A 19299-nucleotide genomic window follows, 5' to 3' on the forward strand; every position below is an offset into this window, starting at 1 on the left:
ATACAATAATACAAAATAATAATTATAGTCATTTTAAATTTCATTTAAAAAAAAAAAAATCAACTAATTCTAAAAACATCTAATGTTAGTCCAAAAACATCAGTTCGCGGAATCACGTTAGAAAATGTGATGGTCACGGTAAATGTGAGACGATTATTAAACATGTAAAAAGGTGGGATTTAAAAACGCGCAGTAACGGAACCTCCTCACTCGATTGGCCAGCTGCTCTCCGGTCTGCCTCGCGCTCAGGACTCTGTTCCGTCCCCCGACTGAAGAGGCGTTGCTCGCGCTGCTCTCTGCTCATTGTGCGACTCCGGCGAGAGAAATTTCCGCTTCCTGCACCGATAAACAAAACACCAGCAGCCCCGAAGCCGACGCAAGCGCAAGTTATACGGCGGCGGCGCACGGAGATCGACGCGGAGAGGTGTGGGGGTGGGTCGGTCGGTCGGTCGGTCGGGTGGGTGGGTCGGGTGGGGGGAGAGACTCGCCGCCTTCCTTTTCGGCTACAGAACAAACCCCCCAATAACGACGACCGCGATGTTTTCACTGTCGGCCGGCGATTAGCGTCAAACGGATCAACTTTCCGTTGGCACCGCGCGCGCCGGAGCGTTAAACGCGTCTGCAGCAGTTAGGAGCCTGAACAAAACCAAATCAGGGAAAACGGAGAAACACCGACAGCGACGAAAGAAAGGACGACACACGCGCTACTACGGGTAACCCTCCTCACCCTCCCACACCCTCCGTTAGCGCCGTCTGAAAGCCCCCCCTCTCCGGTCTGCAAGGATGTCGGAGCGAGGAGGGCTCCCGCGGACCGGGGGCGTCCCTTCGCCGCACATGCAGCCCTCCAAACCGGTCAGCATCACCTCAAACCGGCCGGTCCACATGAACCTGTACGCGACGTGGGAGGTGGACCGCTCCTCGCCCAGCTGTGTGCCGAGGTATGTGGAGGGGGATGGGGGGGGAAAGGGGGGCCAGTAACGAGCATGACTTATCATTTTCAGACCGCTTGTGAATGGTAACAGCCGGTGTGTTTACGTTGGGCGGGCGGGGTGGGGGGGGGGGGGGGGTTGTAAAACAGACAATCACCCATGGGTGCCTCTTTAAAAAGCCTCATTTGCTGTGATTATTGTTGCTTTGTGGTATTGACACGTATAAAATGCCCCATTAAATCCAATGAGTGCCATTTGCTTTGCCATAACTGGGATATTCGCTGTGATCTACCTGTAATTGGACCCTTTGTTAGGACTTTTTGCGGTCCTCAGACCGCAGCTTTGACCACCCTAATGTTAACACAAACAGTCCTCGGCTGTCCTTCATCCTATTAAAGGCTGGCTGAGTGTGTGTGTGTGTGTGTGTGCGTGTGCGCAGCAGCTGCAGCCTCCTTCCAGTTGATGCCCACCTGATCAACGCAGACACAAAAGATTGATGAAGCGCCGGGTCGCTGCATCTGTAGAGAAGCAGTCAGTCTGCATGCGGACGCTGTGATTTATTGGTTTCGCATGTGTCGAGAAACGCACGAACGACCTGCGAGGCGACCCCAGGAGCAGGAGCGTCTCCGCTTTTCAGCCTGTTTCCTTCTCGACGTGTCGATCGCTGACGTGCAGCGATGCATTGGGAAGTTGCCGGCGTGCCTTCGCGATGGGGCAATGCAGCAAATAGTCCCGACTCCTTATCCACCTGAGATTCAGTCCCACGAACAAAGACGCACCGAAAGTAGGTGTTCTGTCGGGGGAGAGACTTCGCGTACATTATGTCACCGTGCCGACAGCAGCTGATGCACTTCCTCGCGTGACCCGTGATAAAGACACACATCAGATGTAATGGTTGTGTGTGTGTGTGTATGTGTGTGTGTGTGTGTGTGTGTGTGTGTGTGCCCCAGTTGAAGTTCGACCTAAATTTACGATGCCCTCGTGATAACCGTGGTCATGAGCTAGATCCGAGGTCAAAGGTTAACGGCTGCAAGCGACACGCCGCTCGTGTTTTTCCGCCCTTCGGAGAGCAAGATGACGATGAACTTGTAAATGTTGAGACGACCTCAACATTTACAAGGAGGATTATTGATTTCACCGGTTTTAAAATCAAGTCTGCAGCGTGAATGTAAAGTTCACCCTCAGATCGTATTGGAGTTTTTTTTTTTTTTTTGGGTGTGTGTGGGTTGGGAGAGGTGGGGGGGAGGTTAAATGCTAAAACTGCATGCCTCCAGATGAGCCCAGATGTTTACATTACTGAAGGCAATTAGTGGGAATAAAGGAGGCTGGTAACACATCATCACACAGAGCTCACATGCTGACATCTTAATGCTGCTTTGGGGGCTTTGCTGGGTCAGAAGCAAGTTTTGCTTCTCAGCATTTCGCCTGTGTGTCTGTGTGTGTGTGTGTGTGTGTGTGTGTGTGTGTGTGTGTGTGTGTGTGTGTGTGTACACTTGTGAATAAATGATACAGTCCTTGATCTATATTTTGGAGCAGCTCACTTAAAGATCCATCCCATCTTTCCTCCTGACCTGTGGATGTTTACAGTTCTTCATGTTTTGCGTGCTTAATATCCCGCGGACGGTTTTGAACATTGCGTGCCGTCGTGCTTCAGAATGTGACTCTTTTTTTTTTTTCCCCGCAGCCGTTACGGTCCGTCAAATATCTTCGATTTCACTGCGATTGCAGCAACACAGAGCGACTCACGGAGGCAGAAAGGGGGGAGATAAAAAAAAAAAAGAAGAGGGGAGGAGGGTGGAGAGAAACTGGGAGATGGGAGAAGAAGCGATGGTTCCGTCATCTACATTTAAATAGGATTTCTCTCTGGCAGGAGGGACGTCTACAGAAAACGGTGCTGGCAGCTCAACCGCAGCGAGAAGAACCTGCCTACTGGCTTCTTGTTGACTTTCTTGCTGCTTCATCTTTTGTTGTTGCAGTGAGGACTGCGAACCCCCCCCACCCCCACCCTACCACCACCACCCTCCAGTCGAGGTGCAGCTGCTCTAACCTCTTCCTGTCGAGTCAAAATGTCACTTGGTATGTTGCTTATGCGCCCGCTGTGGGTTGAATTTGACCCTCGCAGGCGCAAACATGCGTTCAGCTGCTCGCTCCCAATCTTGACAAACCTGGACAAAACAAATTGCTGAATACATCCAGCCGTGATTGTTTGTTTTTGTGGCATTTTGGGTCACATTCAGAGGGGGGAGCAACAGGAAGCAGTCAAAGTGAAAGATGATATCACTCGTTCGAGCAGCCGTGACTCAAGTTTTTGCAAGTGTGCTGCATCCGTGTTCGAGTACGAGCAACCCCGCGAATCAGCTCCACCCTTCCTCAAATCCATCAGCGCGGCGTGAGTGCGTCTGAGGTCATCTGTGTGCTCGGCACCTCTCGACCTTTTATTCTTCTCTCTACTAGAGAGGAATAAATCATCTCTCTGGCTCCAGACCGGCTCTCGGTGTGGAGCAGAAAGGGTGATTCCCCTCTTGGCTCGTCTCCTCGAAGTTCTGCAGTGTTATCAACGCCTGGAGGGGAGTCGCTTGGCACCGCCCTCTCCGCTCGATTCACAGGCTCTCATCCCTCATCTCACCTCGGGGGGGGGGCGACTTTTTATCATTTTCTGCAGCCAAATAATCCCACTGACGAGAACGGCAGCTGCTCCACCAGGCCTGACACTTCACCTCATAAATATAGAGGCTGTCGTGAATAAAGATCAGCTGTCCTCCGGTGTATTTACCGTCAGGTGGAATGTCGACTCCTGCTCCTCCTTCTCCTTCTTCTTCTTCTTCTTCTTCTTCTTCTTCTTCTCCTCCCCCTGCTCCTCCTCCTCCTTCTCCTTCTCCTTCTTCTTCTTCTTCTTCTCCTCCTCCTCCTCCTCCTCCAAATGCTTTGGATTCCAGCATCCACAGCAGAGTTCAGCTAAGTCCTCTGCAGCTACTCTGCATCAGCTATTCCAGGAATGGGCCCTGTCGCAGAGCTCATCGCCTTGCATCATGAAGGAACACCCCCCCCCCCCCTCCTCCTCCCTCCTTCCCCCTTTGCAATGCTGAGGAGAAAGTCCTGTGACTCGGGTCAATAGATATATATTGATGCCGGGTGTTTTGCTCAGCTTGTCCAGGAGGGACGAAATATGCGGGATGCTTTGACCATTTGGGAGCCCACCTCTAGTGGCACTCGGCGGCATTGCATCTTATTGCGTTTCCGCATCAGGCCTCATTTGCGTCGACCCTAAAGCGACATCTGCTTTATATATAATCTTTATATATAAAATGTATATATATCGTTCTAACCTGCTGGTCGGCTTTGGCCCGCCTGCGTGGAGTTTGCACGTTTCTCCCTGAGCCTGCGTGGGTTTTTCTCCAAACACATGCGTGTTGTATTAATTGGCGACGCTAACTTTGGCCGTAGGTGAGCATGTGAGCGTCGTCTGTCTCTGTGTGTGTGTGCGTGTGCGTGTGCGTGTGCGTGTGCGTGTGCGTGTGCGTGTTGGCCCTGTGATGGACTGCCGACCTCTCTGCCTTTGCCCAAAGTCAGCTGGGATCGGCTCCAACCCCCCCCGGGGGAGTCTGTTGACACTGAAGCGGGTATAGATGATGGATGGACAGACACGTACTTGGTTTATTTCCAAGAATGAGATGAGAAGATTCGTACCACTCTCACGTCTAAAACCAATGCCGTTTTTTGTTTTTTTTACAGAGGATGATTTTCAAGGTTTCACAAGATGATGCCAAGAAGAAAAGCAGCACTTTAAATGTAACACTTGTATTTCCACACTTTTCTTCTTTTTTTTTTGTGTGTATTTTCTTGCAAAATGCTGATTTTGTAATCAGAAGAAAAAACAGAAAAGAGAACTTTGCTCTCGGTTTCTGGTCAAAGGGTTCACCGCAGATGGGAAATTACAGGTTTCAGGCAATAAACTGTGAACCAAGATCAAAAAGTTGTAGGTTTGAGTAGCCAAGCACAACAAAGTGCGTTTCAAAAGCTCGTCGGCTCCGGACCGAAGCATTTCCACCTAAAGATGAGCGCACACAAGTGAAAACGGCAGCGTCGCCGCATTAAAAATAAATGCAGCGGTCAAGTAATGAACACTGTTGGATCGGGGAAGTGCAGCGCAGAAATGCAGGATGTGCTGAATTATACATTCTGCATTTGTTAGACTCATTTGCTGTAATTGACCTGCAGCACAATAGCGGCACATCATGCGCTGTTCCTCGAGTGTCAGCGTTACATTACACACACACACACACACACACACACACACACAGAAGGGGTAGTGGTGTTCATTAAGAAACTTTGGCTTCGCCACTTGCCTCGGCGCTGCTCGCTCTTCTGCTCAGCTGAGTGTCGGAGAGGTCTGAAGTTTTCGGCTCGGCTCGGCTGTCCAAGATGAAGGCAGATAGAGTGTAAAGCATAAACCTCCTCTTCCTCCTCCTCTTCTTCCTCCTCCAACTTTCCACGATTATTTCCTATTTCTGCCAGTAGCCTCCCAACCACAGGCCGCAGGGTGAAATGGGAGACGATGACACACGCGACCATGATTGACCTTAATGATCTGTTTATTCGACGACTCCGGCGTGTATTTTTCTCCGCGTCGGTTCAGAGTAATATCGCCCGTTGAAACGGCTCACCATTAAAATATTTGGCGTACCGCTGAAATGTTTATTTCTCGGCTGCTTGAAGTAAAAAAAAAAAAAAAAAAACTCTCACTCTGCTTTTAAAGACAAATAGCCTGCGAACCCGCTCAGAAGAAATTCACTGGTATGTCTTTCTGTGGTGTGATTCACAACAGCGGCATAAATCCTCTTTTGTAGAGCTTCCTAAGAATAACATGTACAGGGTAGCGGCGTCAGTATCAGTATTGATGTCGCATTTTGAAACTATATTGGCTGCATTGATATGTACAGTTTGGTCTCGGCTCAAACGCGGTCTGTAACTGTAAATGTTTGCTGCCTTTTAAGCCTTAAATACAGGACCAAAAAAATACGTTTCGTTTTTGGGTAAATGGTTTTGTATAATCGTGCATCTCTTCACGCCCTGTTCTTCTTCTATGGTTTAATGGCACATGAGAGGAGAATTAGCGAAATCAACTGTTGATCTCGAGCCGCTTAACTTCTAATATTCGACTGATGCCATTTTAATGGGAGTCAAGTGGGAAAAAAAAGAAAAGGGGGACGATTTGTCAGATTTGCAGCAAAAATGTGGCGTTCAATGCCAGTAAATGGCTCTTCTTCTTCATGAGGTGTAAGGGTATTATGAAACTATGATTAGACTTAGAAATGGAAAGACAGAAAAAGACAATGAAATCCCAATTATCTGTGCGACAGTTAGCCGTTAATTTCAACTTCACGGTTGTGAAAGCTCGAGTCGAGGCGCTCTGGACTCGCAGCGTTTTCGCTCGTCTTTTAACTTGTTTCCTCCGCGGCAGAAAAAGTGACGGTCGGGGCCGACTCCGTCCTCAACTCTCTCGTCCCTTTCCGACCTCCACCCGTTCAAAATGTAACAGCCAGTAAAGCGCGTTGTCGTGTACGCTGACCGATGCTGTAGACTTTGACGGCCACCGTCGGCGTTTTAGAAGATCGGGCTGCTGCCGCCGCAGCGTCGACCACGCCGAGGACTGACGAGGCGTTGTCATGCTTGTTGTGAGCGGCGTGTCTTCTGGCAGCGATCGCCCTGCTGTGGAATCATAGACTCCCATCTGGCAGCTGGCACGCACGCACACACACACACACACACACACACACACACACACACACACACACGCGCACGCACACACACCTATTCACGGACGATGTCTCTGACACATGCTTCGCCAGTGTTATAAACAAGGACGCGGTGGCATCCAGTTACATAAAAGGACGCAAACAAGGTTCGCACTCACACCATGTCGTGTTATGACAAAGCGCTTTAAAAAAAAAAAATTAAAAGATTTTTATGCATAATCCTATTTTTGGCCCGCTGAAACCTGAGCTGGAGGCTTCAGATGGAGACGTGAGATGGAATAAATAATAAGTTCAGAGTTGAACCTTCCCTTCGCCGCGTACCTCGGTGTGATTCGACATTTGGAGAACGTCTCCACGCGAAGCCGTCGGTAAACAAAAGCCTCGCTGTGACGGCGACAGCCTCGCCGTTCACACCTGAGCTTTTGCTGTAGTTCGGCCGCTCCCGCAAAAAGAGACGCGTACGAGCGGGCAGCCGCGCCGCTGCCGCGTCTCCGTGTCCATGCAAATACAGCGTGGACACGTCTAATCCTCCGCAGCTCAGGTTACGCGCTGTTTCCTCCGGGTGACAACACAAGCTCCTAATGCACTTAACACAGATTGACCTTGACACGCTGCCAGCGTTAATGTGTTAGCGGCTATAATTTATTGACATTTCTTCCAATTTTCAATTGATAATTGTCATTTCATTCATTTCAGTTGCTCAACCTTCGGCTCGTTTGTGGTTGTTAAATGGATGTTTTTGTCTTCTAGGGATGTATGATGTGACAGTTTATGATTTATATGCTGCAAGGCTCAAGATTCAGCACTTTATGTTTAATTAATGCATCCAAAAAAGGTCCAATGATGATAATGATAATGATAATAAACTGTTGGTGGGCAGTTTGTTTTCCCTTTTCGGGTAGTTTTCTCCTGCTTCCAGTCTGCATGCTAAGCTAAGCTAACTAGCAACCGGCAGAGGCAGAATTCCTTTTTTTCATAGAAAGCAAAGCTACTTTGAGTTTTATACTTCCTGTCTCCGTGGCTGCCTCTTAACTCGACTCACACTGTCTCTCTGATGCTCCGCAACCCGTTATGAAGGCCCTGCACGGGGAGCAGGAGCGGCTCTGATTGGTGGATGACCGGGAGCCTCATATGCTCGCCCAGTACGCCCAGCGGTTGTGCAGGACAGCGAACATCGAGCTACGATGGCATCGCCTCCCCGTCTTAAACTAAACTGGATTAGGCGGGTGCTCTGCTCATTATTCTGTAATCGCTTTAACGAAGGGTCAATTGTATTGTGTGTGTGTGTGTGTGTGTGTGTGTGTGTGTGTCTGCAGTGAGATCCACTTCAGTGTAAACTCACACGTATTTAATGAAAGACAGACACATGCACACAGAACAGAGTTTGTCAGGAAGAGACATTTTCCACTTTCTCCCAGCACAAACACTGTTATCTTGTTTGCTCACACACACACACACACACACACACACACACACACACACACACACACACACACACTGCAGGTCACATGCTCAGTCTTCCAGGTCCAGACGGTGGAGAGCAGCCATGTTCTCTGGGTAACAAAGTGCAAACCAGCCAAAATATGATCAGCAAACTCGCCAACAAACAACTTGTGCTCAGGCTGTTTGTGTTTGTTGGATGCAGCCGGTGAACTCTGCAACATGTGCTAACCTCAATTTGTCAGACACACTCCCCCCACCCCCCCCCCCCCGCCCATGTGATACCCTTTGACAGAGTTGAATGTGTTATATTCAATGTGTTTGACTGTAAGTGTGTGTGTGTGTGTGTGTGTGTGTGTGTGTGGAAAGGTTGCCCTTCTTAGGAAGTAACAGGCCTCGGTGTGTCCTTGCCTGCAGCTGTGGGAAGTAGAGCAAGACAGAGGAAGGGAGGGAGGGAGGGAGCGAGGGAGCGAGGGAGCGAGGGGTAAACAGCCATGAAAACGGAGCCAAAAGAGCAAAAGATCACTTGTTTTGACACGTTTTTGCTGTTTGTGTGTGTGTGTGCTTGTATTTCTTGTATTTCGGGCACTTCAATGTGTTTGCACATTCACATTATCGGCACTCAGTTCTCCTTTTTGGGCCAAAAAGTTGGTCCCCACGAGGTAAACTTTGACGTTTTTAGGGCTGCAACTTTGTTCGTGGTTAGAATATTTTAAGATTCACGTAATGGCCGACTGAAGAGCACTTGACGTCAAGTTTGATGTTCGAAAAATACTTCAAACTCTTGGATCCAAAATGGGTCTTTCTGAATTATATTTCATCCCCCGCCGCAGCAGCTCCTCGCCCGACGAGGGTCGGGGAACGCTTGCGGCGTCGAAGCAAGTGTTTTCCTCGGCGGCAGGAAACATTTCCTCGAGGCGTTTCAGCGACAGGCAGAGGCAAGTTCAACTAAAGAAAAAGGGGAAAACGCTCGCTCGGCTTCTGTATTTCCTACAGTCACGTTCTGGAGTCTCATGAACATCGATTCATGCGTACGCGGTGTACGCGGGCTGTCGGCTGTCGAGGCGAACGACCGTGTTGCTCACCTTCTCGTATCGGCGTCTCGCCTTGAGGCCTTTCGTCATGTGGACGCCGTCATGCGTGCGCTTTCACCGTCGCGGCGTTTCTCACAGAACTCATGAGGGCGACCGGCATTCGCCTTGAAAGGACGATTATGTGCGTTCAGCGTGTTTTCTTTCGCGTGCCGCTCCCTCTCACTTCGCCTCGCCTCGGCTTTTAAACGCTACGCGTGTTTCACACCGTTTTCACATTGATTGCAGCTCTTAAGTGTCATCTTCACCGCATACTTTCCTGCACTTGAATCATGGCGGGTCACCCACACATCACGTAGAGTAGGGGTTGAGTGTGTGTGTGTGTGTGTGTGTGTGTGTGTGTGTGTGTGTGTGGAGTCGTGAGCTGTTGTTTGTTCGCGCTGTGTTTTCACAGTGAACAGTCATTTTCATGATGTGTTTGGCAGCAGTCAAATCACCGTCCTGGCTGACCTTGCAGGTAAATGGTGCTTCAGTGTTTCACTCCGGTCTCCTCCACTTATTTTCTTTTCTTTTTTCTTTTTTGTGTGTGTGTGCGCCTCAGAATATCACTGTATGCGTCTGGCGGCTTCCATCAAATAGGGCCTCGCTGTGTGTAAATGTGAGTATGTGTCCTGGCAGCGTGTTCTTGCTGGAGGCAAAGTGTCAGCTCATGTCAGCAGGGCGACTGTTGCTCTCTACAGAGGAACAGCAAAGAAGGAACCAGAGGAGGAAAGAAGCAAGAAGGGAGGAAAGAGCGATCTTCAGGGCACCGGCACCAGAAAACGACGAAGTGACGGGTGATGGCGAGTCTCGACTCCGGACTTCTGAATGTCTTTCAGATTTTGTGAGGAATTGCGTCAAGGTCGGGATGTCTGGGTTTATTCGAATGAAGACTCTTTCTTTTGCTCAGAGACGGGCTGTAAACACATCGACAGTCCAACCGGGTCTGAAACTATTCGAGAGCCGTATGATGTCATGACCGGGCAAGTCGAGGCAACCTTTTCATTCGGCCTTGGAAAAAACATGAACCCTTACTCTCCTGATTTAAAGACAAAACTCCACATCTGCTGCAGCAGCTGCTTTAAACGTCTGCAAGTTTTATGAAGTCAATCAATATTTTTACTTTGAGCAAAGAAAAAAAAAAAAAGTACAGCTCTCAGAGAAAACACCTAAAAGAAACTACATCTCCATGCATATAGATATGTGTAATATAACATGTCCATAGACTTGCTTTTTGCTTTGTCACATAAACAATCCAAAACCCAAAGCTATTTGGTTCACCATCAGAAATCCTCACGAGGAGGAAGTAGCAAAATCTTGGCGATTTACAGGAAAAATAACCAGAATTGTGGACATCTTCAACTCTGCATCGTATCATATCAGAAGAGGACCACTACAAAGCCGGGGTGATGTGATGAATGGGAAGGGATCAGCTGGTGCAAGAAAGCAGGAGATACGGCAGCGGGATTGAAGAATTAGCTACGTCACACACTTCCTCCTTCCTTCCTCCCTCCTTCCTTCCTTCCTTCTTCCTCCTCCGTCCTTCCTCCTCACCTTCTCTTTATGTGATCCCTCTCGTCTCCTCGTCTCTTCTCCTTCCTCTCTTTTATCCCTCTCTCGCCACGGAGACATACCTTTAGTATTAACGCCAGCAAGCAGCTGAATCTAAGCGCTCTTGTCCCGTCCAAGTCTCGTCTACCACTCAACCTCTCTTGATATCTGCCCCCCCCCTCTCTTTCCCCGGTGCCACCGTTACAACTCGTTGTCCCTTTAACCAGCCGCCGTGATGGATCTGCCACCGAGAGCAGGTTCGCCTCCGCTGCCCTTGTTTCTGGAGCGGTTCAACGAACCAAAGGCGCCCTTATGGATCTCTTGGCTGGTGCAGATTCACCTGCTGTCATAGATCCAACATCACCGTCACCGGCTCCATCCACGTCTTGTTGTCGCTAAATTTAAGCACCGGTTGGCCTTGAAGTCTTCACAGTTTAGAGTTTTTCTTTTCATGTCGTGAAAGAGCTAAGCGGCGAGGAAAAACAAAAAGAGCACAAGCAGGAAAGATCTGATGACTGAAATTTGAACATGCGGTGATGTTTTTGTTGAGTTTTGAGGAGAAATGAAAATTTCTATCGAACATGAAACTCTTGGAAAGCCCCCGGAAAGGTGCGACGTGTACCGTTTCTGCTTTCATGAGGAATAATTGGACGGGTTAGTAGAGAGGGAATATGTGTAAACAAAGGAGCTTTTATTTTGGTGTGTGTGTGTGTGTTTTAGTGTGGTGCCCTCCCACGCTTGTAACGGTGGTTCTTCCCAAAAACTCAGCATGCACTCGCAGTAGTAGATCTAAAGTAGCTGTTGTTTACAAGTATATATAGTTTATAGATATATATGACTTTTGGAAAACATGTATCGACTTTGTATTTCATGAGAGAAGTTGAATGGGAGTCTATGGAGCCGCAGCCTTCTTCGTGCCGACCTCTAGTGGCCCTCTGCGGTATTGCAGTTGGAGACGCCACCGTTGGCCTCATATTTCAGACCCCGGAGCAACGTCTGCTTTCACACAAACCTCACAGTCTGTGGTCGCCACTTGATTTATGACCAGATGTGTGAATGTACGTCCTCGGGTGGCTAGAAATCCGTTTCTCCTTTTTCTGATTGTGTTCGTACATATTTCTAAAGCGTATTCTGTGACTGTTCTGAACATACAACCGGAAACGTTTCACCGCCAACTGCCCGAGCGGGTGAATCCTGCAAGTCACTGATCGCCGTTGATAGTGATTCAGTTTTGGAAAGCTGTGTTGTTGGCGTGCGTTCGCGGTTGGACTAAACCACAGTCACCGTGGAGGCTGTTTGGAAGTTCCTGCTTTTGTTACATTTGATCTTTCACTTCGGTTTCGTGCTTTAGAAACGGACGTGATGACGAATTAAAAGCGGAAGTTTTGCTTGCAGTTTGGTTTCAGTCGTTAACACTAAGCTGCGTCCATAACGCTTCAGATTTGTACTTACAAGTCTGAACATTGGAAAGATCATAAAAGTTTGAGGTGAAATGAACATTTGTTAGTCGTAAACGTTGTTGGATTCATGTGGTATTTTGTGAAGACGCCATGAGGTCCGTGTCTCTGCTTTCTAACGCTCTGCCTCGTGGGTTGCTGATTGAGTTGTTGCTGCTGCTGTTTGTCACTTTCACTGAGAAAAACATTGTCTGGTTATGTATACCTGCGAGCCATTTGTGTTTAAAGGGTTAAGTGCCTTAACTGTGGCTGGTGTGTGTGTGTGTGTGTGTGTGTGTGTGTTTGCAGCAGTGATTGGATGTGATCAGCAACCCTTGTTTTTTTTTTGTTTTTTTTTGCTAGCCCAAATGTAGAGCAGAGCTACATGTTGGTGTGCAGATGGCAACACTTGCCCCTGGGGAACACACACACACACACACACACACACACGCACATATATTCATACATTTATTCAGCCCCATGGGTGACTTGCTGTTTTTCTTACTCACCAATACACCACTATTATGTCCATAAGCTGTGACTCAACACATTCATGTGTTGTTCCATTTTTTTTTTTTATATATATATATCCTCCCATCCAACTCTTCTGCTTTCATTTTTGACTTTCTTTGCAGCACTTTCTTTTTTCCTCCCCTCTCTGTCATTATATTTTAAGCACAAACATGCTGAACTGGTGGCCTGTCCAAAACCGTTTTGGTCCCTCTTGTTTACTTCCCCTTCCTTCTTAGTCCATCCGACTTTTTGAGTTCCTCCAAGAAATTTGATGAATAGCTGACATCTCCAACTCGCTTGCAGTCAGCCGCACGCACGCGCGCGCTGCACTTAACTCTCATGCCTTCGGAAACGAGGCGGCAGCAGCCGCCCACGTACCAATACGCACACTAGATAGCTCGGTATAACAACATCACCAAAAGAAAAAAAAAAAGAAAAAAAAGAAGTGCCCACCCACCTACATGCAGTCACACGCTCAAATAGCTCCCCTGCTGTGGGCAAAAGCACACAGTGAAGAGCAATGACAGGATTTAGTCTTGATGAGCACTGTGGTGAGCAATAGGTCTACACACACACACACACACACACGCGCACGCACACACACACACACACACTACATTTTACTGTTCTGGAGAAATCACTTCTGTTCTGCTTTCAGATTAAACATGAGTCAGAGTACTGGAAACTACATATACGGGAAAGTCACATGGCTCAGTGGTGCATATAGTACATATTGTCCATGTGGTGGAGACACACACACACACACACACACACACACACACACACACACCACAACCATGTTATGTATTACCTGTAACCTACTTATGCCAATGTACACTCACCCACTCCGTTTCTGTCACTGTTTCTCCCACACAGTCGGACTGACACACACGTTTACACACTCTCTGTTTTTCTTTTTTTTGCTCACACACATATGCTGGCTGACTGACGTGCTTATTCATCAATGCCAACACGCATGCATGCTTAGGAGATCGGCGCATCATTAGTAAGACACACAGGGCCGAGAGGAGGGCAGCAGAGGTCGTGTGTGTGTGTGTGTGTGTGTGTGTGTGTGTGTGTGTGTGTGTGTGTGTGTGTGTGTGTGTATAAACCAATTCTATTTTATTTCTATAGCGCCAAATCACAACGCAGGGTAATTTCCGGACACTTCACATAGAAGTCCTCACAGCAGAACTTTACACCATTGTACAAAAAGAACCTAACATTTCAACAATTTTCCACCGAGAAGGAAAAAGTCCCTTTTAGCAGGAATAAACCTCAGACAGAACCAGGAGAATCTGCAAGGGAAAGCACAGAAAGTACCAGTTGAACCGGCTGGATAGATGACAAAAAAAATAAACAAACAAACAAATAAAAAGTCCCGTCGTTCTTTGCTGCACAGAGGTCAGAAGTCTTCACCGCATCTTCACACATCTGATGGTCACAAATGGCTGTTTTTCAAAATAAAAGTCTGCTAATTTCTTTCATAGGTTGTTTGAATGTCTTAAAATCGTGTCGAAATCTGTCGTGTTTTTTTTGGATGTGAATGTTTCAAGATTTCTTTCACGGGTTGTAATTCAGTCTCAATCAGTCAGAGTCACCTCCTGAGTTGAGTCAAACACATCCCGCTGCATCTTGCCTCGTGATCAGATTAGTAACTGAAAGATGGCCTCAACAATTTCCTCTCTGTTAAATAGGGAGCGTTTTCTGCATAATGCGACTTGAATGTTCATGTTTTTTTTTTAGGCTGATACTGATCACTATCTCGGTGAAACAGTAGCCGATAGTTTTCTTTTCATTTTGTGATCAAAATAAATTACAAGCAGGACATTTTACGGCGTTAAAATCATCCCGTCAGTTCTCTTCGGTAGACAAACGTTGCAATGGAGACACCGTTTGTGAATGACCTCAACCCTAGTTTGACATTCATGTTCTTATGGCCCAACATTATTCATTCCTACAGATATATCTGCAATAAACCCATTTCAGCCGCTACACCGGAACAGTTTATTGGTCGACATCTAATTAAAATGTCATAATTTCTTCCAACGTGGGCGGGGGTGCTCCCTATTCCCGGGGATGTGATTTTTCATGCTGTCTTCCAGATGAAGAGCGTTTTCCTCCTCGGATGTTGTGTGGATGAAGCCGCTCTCTTCATCTGCGGTAACGATCCATTTCTTATATTGGATATTTTGTTTTTGAGCGGGAGACGGTGGCAAACAAAAAGTCAAATTGAAGCATCGGATTTAAAAATATGTTCTGTGCTTGTTGACAATAAACATGGCCCAATTTATCTTTTCAATTATTCTGTTGCTGCTGCTGTAAACAACAAAAAAAAGAGGCTGTTTTTGCTCATAATTTGAATGCTGCAAATTATGGAATTATTTTGCCTTCATCGCTCTTTTTAAGACAGACCAGCGACCAAAAGGCTGCTAGCATTAAAAAGCAAAGATGAAGCAGAGAGCCAGAACACGCATCGCTTCAAATCTCTTCAAACATGCTGGAGAGGAGACGGTGATATAGATCAAACTAAAAGAAGAGGGAGGGGGGGGGGGGGAATAGCTGATTGGAAAAAAAGTAACGACCAGCATGTCAATTAGACGGGGGAGGGGGGCGGGGGTTGGTGGAACAAACAGGAGCGGAAGGAGGAGCAGGGGGATGGGATGGAGGGAGGCAGCGGTGGTATCAGATGAGACAGACGGAAGAAGATGGAGAACCGGGGATCACCAGAGGAGGGAATGGAAAAGAGCCGGGGGGGGGGGGGTGTGTGTGTGTAGGAGACGAGAGGGCAGCAGGGGGACAGAGACGGTCAGGCTTTATGTTGGCAGACAGTGGTGGACAGTTTGGGTTACCAAAAGAGATAAGAGGGTGGGGGGAGGGGGGGTAGTGAACAGTAAGGAGACGATGAGCCTCACACACTTCAGGAGGTCCTGCAGTGTGTCGGTGCTGCCGGCCCGCCGTCCATCCATGCAGGTGACACACCTTCCACGCTGATTGATTGGCTCTTCTCTTCACTGAAAGACACTTTAAACACGCGAAGTGAGGCTTGAGGCCGGCAGGATTATTCAGAGATGCAGCCTGCACACGCTGTGTCTCTCGTACCGTGGAAAAGGGAAATGTCACAGAGGAGGAAGACAGACTGGCAGGAGAGACGGTCGGCTTCATTTCACGGCTAATCTCCCCGAACAGAATATTCTGGTGGAAGGCAAAACGTCTCTTTTATCATCCGAGCCGAGGCCGCGTCTCGCGGCCCGTTTAATTACAGCCCCTTCACTCACAGAAGCACTTCGATTGTCAGTAATGCTCTCGTGCACCGAGACCAAAACAAGAAAAGCATGACGTGGAGGGAAAGATTAGGACGCCGAGAGGCCGACGTCTCCCAAAGCCATCAGCTGATGAAAAGGAGTTTAACGTTGCGCTGTTATTATTTCTTGAATTTCACCTTGTATGTTAAGGTGAGTTTTGGATCCGTTATTGTTCTCCCTTTTTGTGACTTATTGCACACTTTGGAGCAATCAAAAGTCGTTGGGCACCAAAATCCAATTTCTGAAAAACAAATCATGTTTTGTTTTAAGCAGGAGATTTATATTTTTGTGATTTTTTTGTTTTTGTTTTTTTGTTTTGTTTCTGATGTTGACAGATTTTCACTCACACACCTCCCACAACGTCTAAAAAAAAACATGAAAACAGACAGACTGAAGTTTTGTGTGCGTCCACAGCAGAATGAATGATCCACATGTGCATTAATCCAACACGAGATGTTTTCTGCATTCAAGCTGCTAAAAATAGTTTAATTGCCGGTTTTCTGTTTCTTTGCTGGCGTCTTAAAAATGAAAACGATCCATTCTGAAGGATCCAAACTAATGAGGTAAGTAGCTCTTCAAGGCATGATGCACCGGTGGACCCATTTAGGAAGTAAGAGGAAGTCCAGGACCCATTAATGCCTGTAAATGAACACTTAACCATAATTAATCCCAGTTAACCCCATTAAAAATCCAGATATGACGTCTGGGGAGTAAAAACGTGAACACCTGAGCACTGCACGCTCTGTTTTCTATTCATTTAGCCGTTTTCTCATGGCTAATATTTGAGGATTTGACGACGCAGTTGAAGTGTTGTAAAGTATATCTTAAAAGAAAAAAAAGCAAAAAAAAACACGTTTTCATACTGAAATTTAAAAGACAAAATTGTGATATCTTAGTTTCAGCAGCTTCCTCCCACGCCCCACCTCCTTTCCAGCGCTCTCCCTCAGTTTCCCAGAGCTAATAGTAAAGCGTTCATGCATATTGATCAGCTGAACCATAATTAGCTTCCTCTGTGTGCGTGTTTGTTTGCTCTCCTCTCCTGTATTCGACATCGAGCCTCCGGCGCCACCTGTGTGTAACTCGCGTCAGCGGGATGGGATGCTGCGCTCTGTTTGGACAAATGGGGATAAGATTTGAATCGGGGCGAGTCTGTACCGAACTATGACAGGGGAGAGATTATATGGTGTGTGTGTGTGTGTGTGTGTGTGTGTGTGTGCGTGCGTGCGTGCGTGCGTGCGTGCGTGTGTGTGGTTTCCCCGCGACTCTTGATTAGAAGCTGTTGCAGCTGAGTGAGTCTCGTTCAGAATACTAAATAATGTCCACAGAAAGCTCCGGCGTTTTTAGACGCAAATGGGAATTCATTCATTATACATTATTAAACAATACATAAAGACTTTTTTTGATTTGCATTAATTACCACTAAGTACATACGTTCCTGGGCACGATGGGGTTGGATCATTCTTCTTCTCCGAAAACGCCTCCAAGTATTGTCGCAGCTGGCTATTAAGCGGCTTTTCTTCGACAACGTTGATGCTACGAGATCCAGATGTTTGGCTTTTTACACACACATTTGAATATTTCAGCATTAAAGATTAAAAAAAAATTGGAATCACGCAAATATTAAGTAAACAAATAAAGAAGTCAAAGACAAAAAGTTTAGCTTATAGAATACATTTAAGAGGCTACTGAATTGAATATGTTAGATAACAAATCCTATTTAGTGAAGCCATCTTAGAGCTGTGGAAGAAGAAGGGCTGGTGTTAAAACCCGGTTCGGTTCGAGTGTTTTGATTTGCATAAGATCTTAGATTTCCCACAGGGTTCGTCTCTGATAGTCAAACGGCAGATTGCGGTCGGAGTGTCTCTTAATGACCCATCCGATGAATCCCAAACATCTCCAGCTCTGTGACTCGGACGTTGCTAAATGTGATTCCTCCCACTTGCAGCTGACATTCGCTTCTCTGAATATAACTTCCTTCTCTTCATCTTTGCTGACAGAAAACATGAACCCAAAGTTTACTTTAACACGAACCAGGTGGTGAATCTGTAACGCTCAACCCGAGAATTAGTCCTGAACTCATCGTGAAACGTGGCCCATAAACTATTTTTTGCTCACGATGAGTCGGTTGCTAAGAAACTATGATATCTTTACCACCGATGATCTGGTTGAATGATGAAGGCTGGATACACTCCAGGTTTCATGTTAAGCTGGCTCTTGATGTAGCGTTAAGGGGGGGGGGGGGGTTCGACCTGTGTTGAAGCAGCGTACTATAATAAATGTATGCATCCTTGAATGCAAAAACACAAGCAGAATACATAATTCTGCTGTGTTTTGCATTCAAGGATGCATACATTTATTCATAATCTGCGCCCCAGCTGGCAGCGAGACAAATATTCTCCCAGGGATAGTTGAATTATATCACACTTTCACTCGAAAATAGACAATTAAATGAAACCGGAATTGCCAATTGGTCTTTTGTAAAGAAATGTTGTCCTCCGTTGCGGATTAAAAGAAGTCAGAAATATGTTTTCTCTAACAAACATTGTCAGTTGGTTCTCGTATTACTGGAGCTTTGGTCTGCTTCACCACTGTGGGCGAGGATGGAGGAAACCTCAGACTCACTGGAGTCTGACTGCTGCTGTGACCAGCATGCTAATCATCTGTCCAGGCTACAGGGGGCTATAGCCTACACACACACACACACACACACACACACACACACACACACACACACACACACACACACACACACACACACACACACACACACACACACACACCTACCTGCACACACACACACTGTTCAGTCTCTAAATTTTGCCCGCACCCCTATGTCTTAGACTTAACACAATCATGTGTCCTCAGTGATTGATGTCTTGGGCCCCGCCACCGTCGTTGCTTCATCCCCTTGCTTTTCTGGTCTGTAAGCCCCGCCCCCTCCGGCAGCTCATTGGCTGTCATGAGGCTCACGGATGAGAAGCAGAGCACACTGCAGAGCTTTATGACTCATTCATTTCCTCCAGGCAGATTGGGCTCCTGTAGAGGGGTCCTCGGATGAAGCTCCGCGGTGATCTCACGGAGTCATGATCTCCAATTTCAATCTCAAATCTTTGGTTTAAAATTTGAGCTCATCCGAACATGTGCGGCGATGGTCTCCATGATTTGGAAGTGTAGTTGGCATTAAAATTTTAAACTTTTTTTTTTTTTTTTTTTTTTTGTGGCTTTGTAATATTAATGCCATATCGATTCAATGCCAGCAGAATAAGAACAGAAGACGCCTCTGAGGTTTGAGTGTTTTT

The 19299-nt window shown here is 47.0% G+C and overlaps 1 protein-coding gene across 1 annotated transcript in view; it reads left to right on the plus strand.

The window, feature by feature from the left end:
- The first annotated feature begins 461 nt into the window (after positions 1–461).
- LOC138212032 (phosphofurin acidic cluster sorting protein 1-like) overlaps positions 462–19299 on the plus strand; it is a 54944-nt gene continuing 36106 nt past the window's right edge. Inside the window, exon 1 of the mRNA XM_069172274.1 lies at positions 462–938. Coding sequence (XP_069028375.1) covers positions 784–938 — 155 coding nt within the window. The 5' untranslated portion in view covers positions 462–783. The remainder of the gene's footprint in view (positions 939–19299) is intronic.

Source organism: Embiotoca jacksoni, unplaced genomic scaffold (genome assembly GCF_022577435.1).
Source record: "Embiotoca jacksoni isolate LCO1_2020_lvr unplaced genomic scaffold, fEmbJac1.0.p SCAF_51, whole genome shotgun sequence".
NCBI lineage: Eukaryota > Metazoa > Chordata > Actinopteri > Embiotocidae > Embiotoca > Embiotoca jacksoni.